The sequence below is a fragment of the Eptesicus fuscus genome, chromosome 22 (assembly GCF_027574615.1).
Source record: "Eptesicus fuscus isolate TK198812 chromosome 22, DD_ASM_mEF_20220401, whole genome shotgun sequence".
NCBI lineage: Eukaryota > Metazoa > Chordata > Mammalia > Chiroptera > Vespertilionidae > Eptesicus > Eptesicus fuscus.
Genome location: NC_072494.1, coordinates 38,648,284 through 38,665,627, shown reverse-complemented (window position 1 = coordinate 38,665,627; position 17,344 = coordinate 38,648,284). Strand labels below are relative to the sequence as shown.

At 41.0% G+C, this 17,344-nt stretch overlaps 1 protein-coding gene across 1 annotated transcript; it reads left to right on the top strand.

Annotated features, from left to right (window-relative positions):
• The first annotated feature begins 15,396 nt into the window (after positions 1-15,396).
• Positions 15,397-16,356, top strand: LOC103297585 (olfactory receptor 6K6). The gene has a single exon (XM_008154299.3). It carries the CDS (start codon positions 15,430-15,432, stop codon positions 16,354-16,356), a length of 927 nt encoding a protein of 308 aa, XP_008152521.3. The 5' UTR covers positions 15,397-15,429.
• Positions 16,357-17,344: the final 988 nt, after the last annotated feature.

Here is a 17,344-nt window from a genome sequence, read left to right as displayed (position 1 = left end):
CCTGGAGTCTGTATCCATTGGTCATGCTAATATGCATGCATACAAGTCCTTTGGTTGATCTCTCCCCCTTATCCCCACCCTCCCCTACCTTCCTTCTGAGGTTTGATGGTTTGATCAATGCTTCTCTGTCTCTGGATCTGTTATTGTTCATCAGTTTATGTTGTTCATTATATTCCACAAATGAGTGAGATCATGTGATATTTATCTTTCTCTGATTGGCTTATTTAGCTTAGCATAATGCTCTCCAGTTCCATCCATGCTGCTGCAAATGGTAGATGTTCCTTCCTTTTTATAGCAGCGTAGTATTCCATTGTGTAGATGTAACACAATTTTCTAATCCACTCATCTGCTGATGGGCACTTAGGCTATTTCCAAATCTTAGCTATTGTAAGTTGTGCTGCTATGAACATAGGGGTGCATATATCCTTTCTGATCGGTGTTTCTAGTTTCTTGGGATATATTCCTAGAAGTGGGATTACTGGGTCAAATGGCAATTCCATATTTAATTTTTTGAGGAAACTCCATACTGTTTTCCACAATGGCTGCACCAGTTTGCATTCCCACCAGCAGTGCACAAGGGTTCCTTTTCCCCCACATCCTCACCAGCACTTGCCATTTGTTGATTTGTTGATGATAGCCATTCTGACAGGTGTGAGATGGTACCTCATTGTCATTTTGATTTGCATCTTTCTGATGATTAGTGACTGAGCATGTTTTCATATGTCTCTTGGCCTTCCTTATGTCCTTTTTAAACACTGACTTTTTAATCACTCAAAGTGTGTATACATTTTTTGGGACACCGTATATATTTTTTTCCATTTTATTGAATTATTGAGGTGACAGTGGTTAACAAAATTATACAGGTTTCAGGTACACAATTCCATGACACATCATCTGTACACTGTATTGTGTGTTCACCACCTCAAGTCAAGTCTCAGACCATCACCATTTATCCCCCCTCCACCCTCCTTCGCCTCCCTCCACCCTAACTCCTCCCCACAATCACCACACTGTTGTCCATGTACATTAGTTTTATTCTCTCTCTTTTTTTGCTCAATCCCTCCACTCCCACTTAGCTCCCCAATTCCTTCCCCAGCAGCTTCCAGCTTGCTCTCTATCTATGAAGCTGTCTCTATCTTGCTTACTATTTAATTATGTTTATTAGATTTCACATATGAGTGAAATCATATGGTACTTGTCCTTCTCAGATGGCCTATTTAAGTTAGCATAATGCTTTCCAGGTCCATCCATGTTGTCACAAAGGGCAAGTTTTCCTTCTTACAAAATGTATTTTAAATAACCTTTTGCACTCGGATGTCGAGTGTGACTCGACATGGTTAGCATTAGAATAAAGGAATCGAGAAAAAAGCAAGCAAGTGCAAAGGGTTAAAAGTCTCGATGCCTGATATGCGAAGACCTCCACAATTCACCTAACCTGCCCCTTCAATTCTGTTTCTCCATACTTCACTCTATAAGTCCTTTGATTAAAACCAGACATATTTAATATCCTACAAAGTTCTTGTATTTTTGTTAGGGGCAGTAATAAAATATTGGGGACTAGACATAATCATAAGAAATATGAATCATGCTCTGTTAACCATGATTGTTTTGTTCTGATTAAAGAAAGCACATTCTAACCTGGCTGGGAGCTCATCTGGAAATGTGGTCCATCCTCCACACCCAGGAGCTGCCTATCATCATGGAAAGGTTTACAACCTTGTTGCAGAAACCAGAAGTGCCAGCCCTTTGAAAACCCACAGCCCCTTGAAAACCCCGAGCCCTCTGCATACCCCCAGGCCTTTGCAATGCTCCAACCCACATTACCTGTAAACTGCTCATTTTGCATCTACTTCCCCATGTCATCGTCATCCTTCCACCCAATATAAGCAGCTGGCTTATGGTGGCTGGCAGAGCAGATTTTTGTGGATGACCTGCTGCTCTCCCATGCTGCTGGCAGTATTGGAATAAACGCTCATATGATTCAACCTTCTCTCTGCCTAATTGGCTTACATTGATTGTCTTACATTTTCAGTTCTAGAGCTTAGTTTATCCTCTTTCAGTAAACATACATTACTTGAGTTCCATGTGAGCCCCTGGTTCAAATATGAATAAATAATGATAATCATCAAAGTTCTTATAATCTGTACATATAACCAGATATATTCAACAGCATATGTATGCCTTAGATGCTTTAGGAGCACACATGCACGTGCGCGCGCACACACACACACAAAACCCCACAAAAACCAAACCAGTCTGGGGATCAGGAAATACTTCCTGAAAGAGGGGATACTATGCTTAACCTTAAAAGCACATGCATGTATTCGGGGGAAAAGACAGGCAAGGTTGGAATTCCAGGAAGAGGGATGAAACAAAAACAAAGAACAATGGATTAAACCACATTGTGAGAATACAGCTACAAGCAGTTTGGTTGCTGAGACTTAGAGTGTAAGGCAAGGAGTAGAGTGAGAAATGGGGCTAGGGATATAAGCAAAAGTTCAGGAATGTCCTTTATCTTCAGTTTGCTCTCTCTTAGACAAACCAAGTCCTATTAAATGGTACTGCAAGTTAAGTAAAAGATCAAGATGAACTTGTATATGGGAGTAACCAATCTACACTAATAAAAGAGAAACATGCAAATTAACCATCACTCCGCTACACCCACCAGCCAATCAGGAGTGAGTATGCAAATTAACCCAACAAAGATGGCGGCAACCATGGAGCTGGAGTGAGCAGGAGGCTTGGGTTGCCCCAGCTATGGAAGAAGCCAAGCTTCCTGCCTGCCCTGGTCAGCCCTGCCCTCTGTTCAAGGCTACAAAGTTTCAATTATAGAAGATAAATAAATCCCAGATATCTGCTTCCAGCCGGCACTGGCCTTTGCTCAAGGAGGCGCTGAAAAAAAAAGAAAAGAAAAAAAGGAGGAGCTGGGAGCTTGGGTTGCCAAGGGGTGTGGCCAGTCTGCAAACAGCCATTAGCCCCTCACCCAGGCTGGCCAGGCACCCCAGTGGGGACCCCCACCCTGAAGGGGGTATGGCCAGCCTGAAAACAGCCCTCAGCCCCTCACCCAGCCTGGCCACACCCCCATGGCCTGATCCCTGTAAATGGGCAGTCAAACATCCCTTGAGGGGTCCCAGATTGGAGAGGGTACAGGCTGGGCTGAGGGACACCCTTCCCCCCGTGCACGAATTTCGTGCACTGGGCCTCTAGTAGAGTTATAATTAAAAGATAATGTTTAATGAGATTGGAGCTCAGAGGACCAAGATGCAAATTCTTTGCTGTCTTGTGTTGCTTATGTGAACTGGGGCAAGCCTTTAGCTTCTCTGATCTCTCTATCTGCAAAATAGAAATAACTTTTCTTGTCTACCTCATACATATACAGTATAAAGCATGTAACATTAAATTTACCATTTTAACCATGTTAAGCATACAAATTATTTGAGTGATTAAAAAGTTAGTGTTTACAGAGGACATAAGAGGACATTTAAAGAATCAAATGAGGTAATGTGTATTTTTAAATTTTGAAATACATTAGTAGTAGTAGTAGTAACAATAGTATATCAGCAGAAGAAATGAACAGTGAATAAAAGGCTGAGAAGAAAGTGATGTGTACTGATTGTGTATTCCAGAGAAACATGATCCTAACTGAAGTCTCTTCTGATAACTACAGCCAGGTACCCACCCTCTTCACCCCCAGGTACAATCTCTATGAGAGACAAGGTTGTTGAGCTGCCTGGAAGTTTCTTCGATCTCACCCTGGGGAATGTCTAATTACTACGAGACACTTTTCCCCTAATTTGTCCCTTAGAGGGGAGAGACATGCACCATTTTCCTTTGATCTTGCATCATCTGAAGAGGAACTCCCAGGAAAGACAATCTTTCATTCGGGATATTCCCTGACTATCCCTCAGCGGCATTTATATCCTCATTGACCAACTAGCAGAGGGGGGCATGTTGCTGCAGAGATTCTGAGGAGGATTCTTGTGGGCTCAGGCATGGTAAGTGCTAAGACTATTGAAGGGGCACTATCCAATCCAGATTGCTAACCTGCCTTTTACCTTTACTATTGCCCAATACTTCCCTTAAATCCTAACTCTCTGGGCCCTGGTTTTCCCTAGTCTTTCAGGATAAAACTTTCTCAATATATGGGATAAAACTTCACAATTTTGGAGCTTTATTATATGAATGAATAATTCTAGAAGGAACATTAGAGAGGATATAGTTCACCTAGCAGATAAAGATACTGATATTATCTAAGGTCTTCCCAACACTACTATTTTGTTGAATCTCAAAGAATTGTGGTTCCTTGGGGAGTAACAGAGAAACTCAGTGCTTTTGTTCCAGGACTAACTCTTAATTCAAGTTTCTGTTTACTATACAAGGACTATCTGTAGGCTGAGCTCCATGGCACTCTGTATTATCCGTCTTTCTAGGAAATTTAAAATGCCCTTTCAGAAGCAAGAATAATGTTGTGTTCCATTTTATATAGCCCTTCAACCTGTGGCAGTTATCGGCACATAGCAGAGGATCAATCAGCATATGAGTATCAATTAGATAAACGTATGGATGATGAATAATGAATAATAATGCAGCCTTACTAGTGAGAAAGAAGGGCCTCACCCAGAGCCACAAAGCAGCCACTTTATTTGGCCTTTATGAGCCACATAGCGCTGAAATTTTCTTGCATTATCTCATGCCCCCATCATCTCCTGCTTTGTTGACCTGTTTTCAATAATGACTACTTAGCATGGTCATTCTCTGGTACTTTAAGCCGAGAAAGACAGCACAGTAAAGACACAGTAAAAGAAGTGGCTGGCTGCCTAGGTCAGAGAACCCTCAGATCTGTCACATCTTTCCCCATGCAGGCTCTACCATTCTGCTAAGCATTGTTGCTTATTCCCTTCCAAAGCCCATCATTCCTATCCTTCTTCCTCAAGGCTTAAGGCATAAGGCCAAGGGCGTCCTCTATAAAGTGATTTTCGTAGTCTGCAATGCATTTATTTTCATCTATTTTTTACCTAAAAAACTTTCCCCGACCTGCGGGGTCTTCTAACGGGGGTACCGAGGCAGCGCACCTAAGGGAATGAAAACAGACAAGGGACGCAGAGAAAGGAGGCAAGACAAACGGGTTTCTGATCAAGCCTCGAAATTTTATTTTTACAGCGTTCCTTATATGTGGTTTCTAGAAGGGGGGATGTCTTAGGGGAGATGGGGGCTGAAGGGATCATGTGGACTTAGGCAATTAACTAAGGTTGTAAAGGGAGGTGACTAGATAAAGAATTTGGCAGTTAAAGGCTAACTAAGGAAAGAATGCTTTGTTCTCAGAGAGAGAAGGTGGGCCTGGTTTCTGTGAGTTTCTGTTTAGATAACTTGCTAAAGTAAGGTCAGAGTTAACCCTTTAATCAACTCTTGGCTCCGGACATCTCCTCCCTCTCTGTTTAAGAAACGGGAGTGGGCATTAATCGACCGAGGAGATATTGACCTGGTTCCTCCCGTGGGCTTTGCATACCCACTGTGTGTGGCTCTTGACACCTTTTTGGGGAGGAGAGGCAGAGCCATTATTTTATCGATGTCAACCTCTATGCAAACCAGGTATACTCTCAGGGAAATCCAGAGGAGGTTGGAAAATATTCCAACCTTCCCTTGCAATGCTTTGCTCTGCACCCGGTTCGATACCCATACCTCTGGCTCTGGCTAGAGCGTAGGTAAGCATCCCTCTGGTTAAGATGCTGTCCCCGTAGGGAAGGAGCGAGTCTGGGTCCGGAGGTGCTCGTGCTCTTGGCAATCCGAGTCCCACCTATCGGCCATTTCCAGGCGTTGATAATGAATCTGAATGGGTTTTGCTAAAGCTGAATCTATTTGCTGTTTTACGAGGTCAGTTATTTTTCTAAATGCCCAAGGGCCAAATGTAAGAATAAGGAGAAAACCAACAAGGGGACCAAGGATGGGGAGGAGGTAGGGGAGGAGTCCATTAAGTCCACTCCAGAGCGGGTTCTCAAATAGCTCTTTTCGTCTCTTGACAAGGTCTTCTTGTAGCTTGTCTCGGACGATGCCAGACTTGTTGGTGTAGAAGCAGCATCGTTCCTGGGGGCAGGACATAGGGGCTTCTCTGGGTCCATTGTGGTGACAGACGTAATGCTCTGGCACCCGAATTGGCTGCATTGCTCCTTCTGAAAAGATATAAAACACAACCTCTTCCCCACATTATTACTGAATCTGATAAAACTCTTATCTGGTTTATGATTCCTTTCACCTAGCTGACTCAGTGGAGGCTATTGTACAGGAGGCCTGATGCCTTTCACCTGCTTTACAATCCTTTGCAAAAAAAAATTTTTTTTTTTTTTTTTAAGTATTAAAGGTTTGACTGAGCCTCTTTAGAGGTGACACATAACACCTATCTCCCCCTTTTTGTTTTAATAAATGATTTTAAGAGTACGATTGGCTCTTTCCACAATTGAGTAACATCTATTTTGTCAATTTGATTAGGTTTAAGTCCTAAAGTTGGCACAGAGAGGTGGATAAACACATTGAGGACATTGCTTCCAATAAAACATGGACATTGTCCTTCTCTAATAACATTTTAAAGGCTGAAAATTAAATGAAAAGTTTCCTCTGAATTAGTGTGCCCTATAGTAGCTGTTACAATAATTTTTGCCATACTTACCACATAAGCACTATTACTATAGGTTGATGGGCTCTGTAGCAAAATCTGTTAAGGCACAAATAAGAGCTTGTATTTCTACTGAAATATAAAAAGCTTGAAAGATATTTGCTCTCCTGCTGCAGTAGATCCAGCCTTTCTAGAACTGGATCCATCTATAAAAATGGTTAATGCCTGAGGTATAACAATTTCTTTTAATGTGGCAGTTAATACTATTCCCTGTGTTAGAAATAAAGCAAGACCCTCAAGTCAGGGGTCCTGGTAAAAACACAAAACATCAAACATTTTGACTTCTTTGCAGAAGGTGTGCACACATGTTCTGGAAGCGCGTGCACACCGACCTTCCTTGCCCTTGGTCAACCTGCAGCAATGCACAGGTGCTGACTGCTAGCATGGCAAGGCATCTTCACTATTTTTATTTCTGGACTATTTCTCCTATTTTCAGGGGCCACTGCTTATTCTGTGGCTGCAGTAGTCCTATCAGGTCCTCTCTGAGATCTGTTGTTGCAGGAATCCATATGGGCTTTGGAGTTTTCTGGAAATATAAACATATTCTCGACCAAAGGTTAATAAAGAATTCTTTTCTATAAATTAGACTTTGATTTTTGCCCAAACAATTTTCCTTTGGTTTATTTTGACACCATGTATTTTTCATGGGTGTCTTGCTGTTTGCATTACAAACAAATAAAAATTAATTTTCAAAGTAAAAATTTTCTAGATGTAATTTGCTTTCAGGATATTTTTCCTTACAGAATATTACTCCACTATCCCCCCTTATTTTTATTTATTAGGAGGCTTTGGAAGATTTTTATAATGCAGTCTTGATAACTTTAAATTTTAATTTTTTGCACAAAAATGTGACTGCTTTAGGTTCATTGCATGTTAAGTAATTTTACCATGAAATGAACTATCAATAGAAATTTTGGTTAATACTTTAGGAACAGCTTTTGTACCATTAAATTTTCTTGAATATTTACTTATTTTTAATTAGCCAATTTAAATTAATCTGAAAACTTGACTATTTTACTGTCAAATTTAATACTCTTAACAAAAATCTTAGTTTACTCTGTAAATATTAATGGAAAGGATTATTTTGCATCCTTGAGAAAGCCCTGAGCATTCCTGGTGCTAGGCTAGATTTAGACATCGGGTAGCTGCCATTGGCCAACTCTCTGTTGCCTGGGTCCCAATCTGAGCTGGGCCAAGTCTCTGTATGTTCCCTGGGTCCCGATCTGAGCTGGGCATGGGAAGCGCGAAGCAGCCATGGGGTAGGAGACCTCCCTCAGAAGGGGCGAGTGTTCAAGCCCCTGCAATGTTGGGGGGGGGTGAGGTTCTGTGCCCCACCTTTGTTGACCCCCAAGTTCTCTCCTGATGGCCCCTATGCGACTGTGCCTGTCTTAGGTTGTTCCTCCTTTGAGGAATCTTACCCGTCTTTGACTAACCAGCCATCCTCCAGGGCCAAGCAGGTTCAGTTCTGTCTCCTTGGTATCCTATGCCCCTATGGCCTCCATGCCCAGCACCTGCCTTGGGATCCCCTTGCCTGCTGGTGGGGCCCCGGCATTGATCACAGATCTTGGGGTACCCAGCTCACGCCATTGTGCAAGAGACAGATCCATGGTACCAGCCACTATGAGGCTTCAACCTCAGCATGAACTGAAAACTCAGGCAACAGCTGTGGGCAATTGGATTGTGAGAAGAGGGTCCTCTTGGCAAAAGGAGCAAGAAGGGCCAATATAGAATGCTCAAATGCTTTCCTAGGGGGGCCTTCCACACAGTGGAAGGGATTAAATCCTTTCATATCCTTATAAATTGCTGCCAAACATTCAAAGAATTAATTTGTAAGTTTGGGATAATTGTACAATATGCTGTTGTAAAATATCAAAAATTATAATGAAATTGTAAAATATCATGTAAGAATATTCTTTGTTCTAGGCCATGGCAATTCAATCTCAAACTGGCTATCAATTTCTTTTTGTATAGAAAAGGTTTTTACCAGTTAAAGTCTCCTAATAATTTCTAAAAGTAATTTAATCTCTTCTTATCTCCACCTTCTGAGGCCTAATGCATTGGTTATCAATTACAATCTCTATGATATTTGATGAAAACCTCTCTTTATTTCCTTCCAAAATAATTTTCAGGCTACAGAGTTTCACCTAAGAATCTTTGTCTTTTTTTTTTTTTTTTTTTTTATATAACAAGCAATCTGTATGTTATAGCTTAAAAGGTAAGCCTCAAGTGACTAGCTAGCTATTCTTACAGTAAGGCTGACTACTAATTTACTTTGAGATTTAACATTTTAACAATAATCTTAGTTTACACTGGAAATACTAGTGAAAGAGAATTTAAAATTTTTAATTTCTTATTTTTATTAAATTTATAATTATATTTTTAAAGTATCCTCTTAGGCTTATTTGCATATACAGAGGGATCATGGGAAGGCTTCAGTAACTTTCTTAAAAGATTTATTTAAATTGCTTATAAAGACATAGGCTTATTTAAAGAAAGGGGTTGGCCTTTGTTATTTCAAGATGGCGGGCAGTAACCACATGGCCAGAGGGGTAGGCAAGATGGCGGCTGCCTCACAAGCCGCAAATGTTGCTCCTCCTCTAGCTTAATTAAGAATGCAGGCTACTACGAGTCAGGATTCAACTATTTATAAAAACATTGGCTTCTCATGTAACTTAATTTATATGCGACATTGATTATATTTTAAAAATCCAATTTATAAGGTAACTTAAGTAGGTATCTTTAATTTAAAAAGGCAAAGAAACTTATTCATTAAACTTATTTGATACTTTATTGGTCTGATCCAAAAGCATAAGCAGTGTCCCACCTCCAGCCCATACAAAAATGCAGGCTACTTGAGGCTTTTGTCTTTCTATGAAATTCTACTGCTTTTGAAAATTTTGGCTATATTTAAGAAATATATTGTTTTTACCCTTCTTACAGGTAAAAACTTCCATAACATTTAATATATATCTATGTAAGTAAAATATATTAATTAATTTTTATTTGATAAAGCTTTCCATGCAACTTCAAGTATCAATCGGTTTAATTAAAAAAATATTTATTTTAAGAGAGAATAGACTTTTGAAATACACCTCAAGGGCCCAGTGAAATGTCTCAAAAGCCATTCTCAAAACCTTGAAATACACCTGGAAAGATCAAATATATAATATATATGATTTAAAGATTATATACTTAAATTATCTTAAAGAATGTCAATTAAATTTAAACTATATCACAGAATTTCCTTTTTAAAATCAGACCAAGAAGTAACATATTTTGAATTTCTAATTATTTAAGAGAAAACATTTTATTTTCTCAAAAATTAAGTTGCAATACTCTAGGCATTTAGTTACCACAATTCTATAATTTCTCACAATTCAATCTGAATCTTAAACTGTCAGAGCTTGCAAGTCAAATATTTGCAGTTCTTAGATTAATAACACCTTTATAGCTTTAAGAATAAATTTTAAAATCTAATAGTCAACTTTAAACCATGTTATTTCTGCCTAGGGAAACTGAGAAGCAAACTTATAAGTATTAAAAAATGACTACTGGTGGAAAGCTGATTTTAAATGAGCCACCTTTTCAGGAAAAACCATTTGACCTTTTCTGGGAAGGTCAGCTAGCAAAAGGTGTAGCCATTGAAATGCAAATGAACATTCTTTAAAAATGGCCGCTGGCGGGAACCAGCCTACCTGCATGCTAGGGGAAGGGCGTGTCCATCCCTCCCTCCATAAAAAAGGGTGTAGCTTTAAAACCTTGTAATGAAGAAAAAAGAGACCTTAAACTTTCAGAGTTTTAAATCTTAGCAAAATCAAATACTTAGCATTTCTCAAATCAATAATACTTTTACATTGTCAAGGATACATTTCACATAAAATATAAGGCATATTCAATTAATAGGTTAACTTACAACATCTAGACTTCATACTAGGCATACTTAGATCAACATTTCAGTATTATCAATTTCAATACATTTAATTTAAATTTATCATTTGCTTTAGTAAACTTCCAAGTTCTTTTAAATTTCCAGCCGATAGGCTTGGCCCAGCCACTAAATTTCAAAAGGTCACAATTTTCCTGCTGGGGAAGTCAAGAAGCAAATTCTCAGCCATTCATATGTAAACTTGACTATTTACTTGCTGGTTACCTGCCTCTGGGCGGGAAATTTCAAGAGAGCTATCTTAGATGGCCTTGGGGAACTAGTCTGTATTTCTTTCTCCGGTTCATCTCCGCCATTCTCAAGGCCAAAACAGTCTCGGGTTTTTATTCTGTACACAGCAAAGAGTTAAGTTCAGCTCAAAACTATGCGCACTCGTTTTTAAACTGGCCTTTTCCCTCTACATGTGCACAGAAATCCCGGATGCATTTATGAATTTGTAAAAGCTTTAAGTCATTAGCTGGAAAATAAATAAAGATGGCGAAGATGAGGCCTTTCAAAGTGGCTTTCTTGGGGAGTGGCGTCCATATTGGATCGCCACGTGTCTCCCTTCCCCCACCTCCTTCTTAGGGGGAAGATTCAGTAATGGTCTGGCATCTTTTTTTATTTTATTTATTTTTCAATTTTTATTTCTTTATTTATTATTTGGCAGTTGCTGATCTTCCGGGGAGAGTTTATCATCTAAGGGGGTCTTATTAAACCTTTAGGGATTTTCTCTGGGTCAAAAGTCTACTCTTTTCCATCGCTTTGAATCAATGGTGCCCTCTAGTGGAAACCAGGGACATGCCTTTCTTTTTACCCTTACTCCTTGCGTCCTGAGGGACTCCTTGAGCCCACCGAGGAATTCCTTGTGAGAACAGAGAGGTGCCCATGTTGATGTGGGAGCTTCTCAATTTTTTGCCTCCTCCGCGTAAGCCTCTGGGACGTATAAACCCCGTGCCAGGTCAGCCCTGAGTTTCCGATGCCTAGGACAGTTGTCTCGTCAACAATCTCTGTTTGCCCAAAGGCCCCTGCTCACGTATCATAGGTCGGGATGTATAAGCCCCATGCCAGGTTAGCGACCACTAAGATAAAGTGAGCTCAGGGTTTGCGAGAGACGTGACGAGGAACCAACCAGAGACAAGTTACTCCTCAGGGTGATTCAGAGATCTCGCTCGGCCAGATCTCGGTACCTTTAACCCTTCCCGGATCGGCGAGACGAGTGCTTATTAGCGGACTGGAGGTTGAATCGAGAAGCTCAAAGTGTAGGAAATCCGTCAAAGGGCACAAAAACTCATTCTCACAAGGAATTCACTCTTAAATCTTGTCTGAAAAGATCATCTGCAAAACTCAACTACAATCAGATCATACTCACGGACGGGCAGCTCCGCGGCGATCAAGTGACAGAGTCTTCACTCGTGGCGTTCCACGGCGACTCAAGAGGGTGTCCGGCCGGACCGATGTGCAGATGTTCCCCGGAGAGCCGACTCTCGTGCCCCACGTCTTGGGCGCCAATATTTCCCCAACCTGCGGGGTCTTCTAACGGGGGTACCGAGGCAGCGCACCTAAGGGAATGAAAACAGACAAGGGACGCAGAGAAAGGAGGCAAGACAAACGGGTTTCTGATCAAGCCTCGAAATTTTATTTTTACAGCGTTCCTTATATGTGGTTTCTAGAAGGGGGGATGTCTTAGGGGAGATGGGGGCTGAAGGGATCATGTGGACTTAGGCAATTAACTAAGGTTGTAAAGGGAGGTGACTAGATAAAGAATTTGGCAGTTAAAGGCTAACTAAGGAAAGAATGCTTTGTTCTCAGAGAGAGAAGGTGGGCCTGGTTTCTGTGAGTTTCTGTTTAGATAACTTGCTAAAGTAAGGTCAGAGTTAACCCTTTAATCAACTCTTGGCTCCGGACAAAAAACAAACAAGCAAACAAACAAAAACATATCAGCTCTCTCATTTCATATCCCGCATAGTTCTAATATATAATGGTGTTTAGAGCAGGAAACAGACAGAATGACTGAAAAATTCTGACCTAAATTTCCCACCGTGGCATAAAAATAATAGTGGGCTTCTAAGACCTGCAGACCAGACTTTCAGTTTTTGTTTTGCATCCTCGCTGTGTGAATTTGGACAAGCTATCTCTCCCCTCTGGTTCTCAATTTCTCTACCTATAAAACAGTAACACTAATCTCTCTACCATAGGTAGAAATAAATGAAATAAAATATGAAAATGCCTAGTCTCATGACCATTGCATGGGAACTATTCAATAACACTATTTTGTTTATCCTTTATGATTCCTCCTGAGGAGGTTTCGTTCTACTTGAGGGAGATCATGCTGATTTACATGTAGATATCTAAAATGCAAGAAGGATGTGTTAGAAGTCATGAAAGAGGAAAATATAAAGCACTCTTAAGAGTCAGAGGAGAGAGTGTTTACTTCTGACAGTGAGGATGAATGAGACTTCCATGAAAATGGGAACATTTAATGAACATTGGCAATTAGGATTCCAACAGAAAGAGATTTAAAAAAAAATGGAAGGAAAGAGTGACATGAGCCAAAAATAGAAGTGCAAGAAAATGGTCCTATTTGATTGAGCTGATAAGTAGGTAGAAGAATATTTGCCTCTAAAGTTTCATTAGAACCAGATAAAAAAGACAAGGAATATCAGGCTGAAATCTTTGGATTTTATCCATAAATATATTTGAAAAGAAGAGAAACAGTTTTTTATCCACTCATCTATTGATGGGCACTATAGTGTGGTGATGGCCAGAGGGCTGGGGGACTGGGGCAGGGTGGAGGTGTGCAAAGTAGGGGGGTGGGAGGGGCATCTGTAATGTGTCAACAATAAAAATAAAGTTTAGCCCTAAGTGGTTTGGCTCAGTGGATAGAGTGTTGGCCTGCGGACTGGGTGGTCCCAGGTTCGATTCCGGTCAGGGGCGTGTGCCTTGGTTGCGGCACATCCCTGGTGGGGGGTGTTCAGGAGGCAGCTGATCGATGTTTCTCTCTCCTTGATGTTTCTAACTTTCTATCCCTCTCCCTTTCTCTCTGTAAAAAAATCAGTAAGATATATTTTTTAAAAAAAGTTTTAAAAATTTAAAAACAGAAGAAAGACAGTACAAGCCATGCTTAGGAATATTCATCTGTAGAATGACTTATTGGAGGTAAGAAGACGAGTGGAAAAGATGCTTAAATAGTCAAGGTAAGCGGTAATGCATCCTGCTAACACTATAATTAGCCTTGCAAAAACTTTTGTTGCTCTTCCTCCCCAATAAGTAGATGCTATTCTGATTTCTATTGTAGTTGACTTTTGTGACACTTCCTTCCCAATATAGCCATAGTTACACAGAAGTAATTTTTTTAAAAATTCAGAATGATTTCCTTCTTTGAAGTCTTAGGTGTGACCTTCCTAAGACAGATGGAATATGCAGGGGATGAGTTATATGCTTGTCCAAAATTCAGCAGCCACTAATTAGGTTCAAGGTCATTCTGGAGAGGCTCTTGGTCTGAGTAACTATCAATAAGAACCATGAGAGAGAAGGAGAAAGGGGGATTATAGAAAAAAAAGAGAGAGAATAATAGGAAGAATATTTTCTGACAACTGGGTATTTATTATCTAATGAGAAACAGGCATGTTATTATTGATACTGTTGTAATTTAACTAGTTATAAATAATGAAAAAGAAACAAAGGGAAGGCCAAAAATTATAGGCTTTGCAAGGAAGCTGCACCTTAACACTTCCTAGGAAGCTTCCCCATAGATCACTATGGGGAGGACTGAGCAGGGTGGAGAATAGATGACTACCCAGTAAAGTCTGGGTGGCATATGGAAGGCACTTGTCTGTCAGTCACACCTGAGAATAGGCCATTGGCCAGAGTAGGCACGGCCAATGCAAGCGTGGGAAGATTTGAGATATTTAATCCCCCAAACAAAGGCGTTCATACTCTTGTCTCCTGACTCTCTTGCTCACTCTCATGCTCCTGCACTCCAACATCCGCCCTCATGGCCCACAGCCATGTGGACCCCACACTCAATGGACTAATGGACTTCAACTAGCCTAATGCTAAACTAGACCCATTTTCAACATGGAATGGAAACTCTAGACACTGGTTTTGCTTTTAGCTCTGCTGAATCCCCAGCTGTGCTTCTTCTAGGACTGGATTGAGGTAAATGGGACTTTGAAAACCCAGGGATGTAATTCCACACAAATAAAAATCACTCATCCTCTCATGCAAGTCTCAGATATCATAAGGACCCCACACTCAGCACCCAGTGGGGAAAGGGATACCCCAATTCCATCAATAACACCACGAAATCAACAGAAAAAGGCAGAGACATAAAGATGAATGCTTTAGTCAACCTCAGATTAGATAACATGGCTAGAAAAGATGGGGAGAGCAGCATGAAGAACTGTTGAGAGAAGGGCTTCTGACAGGTTTTTTAAATTTTCTTAAAACTTACTTTTCTGAAAAACAAAAGTAGAGAATAGCTGGAAAGATAGGTACATGTTTTCTAAAAATGACTGAACCTCCTGAAAATATTTCCAGAGAATTAAATTTGTTTGTCACTGTTTTTGTTTGTGTGTACGTTTGTTTGTTTGTTCTTGCCTCAATTGAAGATTCATTTAGGGCTCCAAAAGCAAATATTTCAGCTTTTTCTATCACGTTAAGTACAACTGAGAGATATTTCTAACCGGCCTGTTAAAGGTCCCAGAATCAGCTTAAGTAACTGATTACAGAAAAGAGTAAAGCACTTTACAATGAATAATCACCATCCATTTCCAGGAGTTTGTCCCCTTTCTCCCCTTCACAGGTTACACAGTTTACGGCCAGTGGGAATCAGACCATGGTCACGGATTTCCTCTTCTCTATGTTCCTGAATCTGCATGAAAGTGGTCTTTTATTCTTTATTCCATTGCTTCTCATCTACGGATTTATCATAACTGGGAACCTAGTGATATTCATAGTCATCCAGGTGGACACGGCCCTGCACACCCCCATGTACTTCTTCATCAGTGTCCTCTCCTTCCTGGAGATCTGGTATACCACAACCACCATCCCCAAGATGCTATGCAGCCTGGTCAGTGAGCAGAAGACCATTTCTCTGGCTGGCTGCCTCATGCAGATGTACTTCTTCCACTCGCTTGGTATCACGGAAGGCTGTGTCCTGACAGCGATGGCCATTGACAGGTACATAGCTATCTGCAATCCTCTCCATTACCCAACTATCATGACTTCCAATCTTTGCATCCAGCTGACAGTTGGCTCCTGCCTCTGTGGCTTCCTCCTCGTACTCCCCGAGATTGCGTGGATTGCCACCCTGCCTTTCTGTGGCTCCAATGAGATCCATCAGATCTTCTGTGACTTCACGCCTGTACTGAGCTTGGCCTGCACGGATACATCCTTGGTGGTCATTGTGGATGCTATACATGCGGTGGAGATCCTGTCCTCCTTCCTGGTCATCGCCCTATCGTACATCCGGATCATCATGGTGATTCTGCGGATACCCTCAGCCGAGGGCCGTCACAAGGCCTTCTCCACCTGTGCTGCCCACCTTGCAGTGTTCTTGCTGTTCTTTGGCAGTGTAGCTGTCATGTATTTGCGCTTCTCAGCCACCTACTCAGTGTTTTGGGACACAGTTATCGCTGTCACCTTTGTTATCCTGGCTCCCTTCCTCAACCCCATTATCTATAGCTTGAGAAACAAGGACATAAAAAATGCTATCCAGAGGCTTTTCTGCTGTCAGAAGAGAGGAGGAAGGATTGGGAGCTAGATCTAGATCCTAGAGAGTTTGAAAAACCTTCTGGAAGTTCAGCATTTCACATTCCATGACTTGTCTATGATTATGCTTTTTCTATTGCTACAGATACTTGTTCTATTATTATAAATAAAAATGAAAAACTATGTCCAGGTCATTGGTGGCCATTCCATAGCCTGTTTATGTCAATGCCCTACCATATGTATGTCAGCTGAAGCAGTATACTTGGTTTTCCTGCTTTTATAGCACAGGTTACCATCTTCCTAACACTCTCCCAGCTGGGCTTCTGCCTGCTCTTCTGTGGTTTCACATGCTGGTAAGGCTAGAGCACAGGATAGAGGAGACAATAAAGACATCATAGTTCTGAAAATTGCTAATGTTAACTTTCCTCCAGTCTTCTTTCCAGTAAGAAATCCCTGCTGTTCATCATGCCATGGTAACAAACAATTTCCTGAGTCTAGAGAGGAACAATCTGAACTTTTAGCTGATTTAGTCTATAAACTCAATTCACTGGCCATGGACTGGTGATGTACACCATGTGTTATAGCATTTCAGGCCCAATGAAGTGATATAAAGTTAATAACAATAATAGCACATTGTAGTTCCCTAGCGATTTACTATTTTAAAGTTTCACATGTATGAATCCTCTGGAAATTTAAAATATTCTAAAGTAAGTAGACCAGACATCAGCTTTATTTAAATGTTGGAAATAAAGCTCAGAGATGATGAATGACTTGCTTTAGACCATGTAGATAGTTACTGACAGAAGCTGCCGCATAGCGACGGGTGAGAAGGGCAGAGACACAGAAAGGGAAAGCCCCCCACTCAGGTGAGGAAGCAGCTGAGAAGCTGGAAAGATATTGCAGCTGCAAAACTCCCTCCCCCGAGGAGTGTAGAGTATCAATCTCACACAGGGATCCCCAATCCAGAGCAACAGACAGGGGAAGAGGAGACCGGGATTCAGTGTCCCTGGGAGACCCAGACCACGCCCTCCCAGGGACCA

Coding starts and splice junctions, on each gene's coding strand:
- LOC103297585 (XM_008154299.3), top strand. CDS start 15,430: ATGGTCACGGATTTCCTCTTCTCTATGTTCCTGAATCTGCATGAAAGT.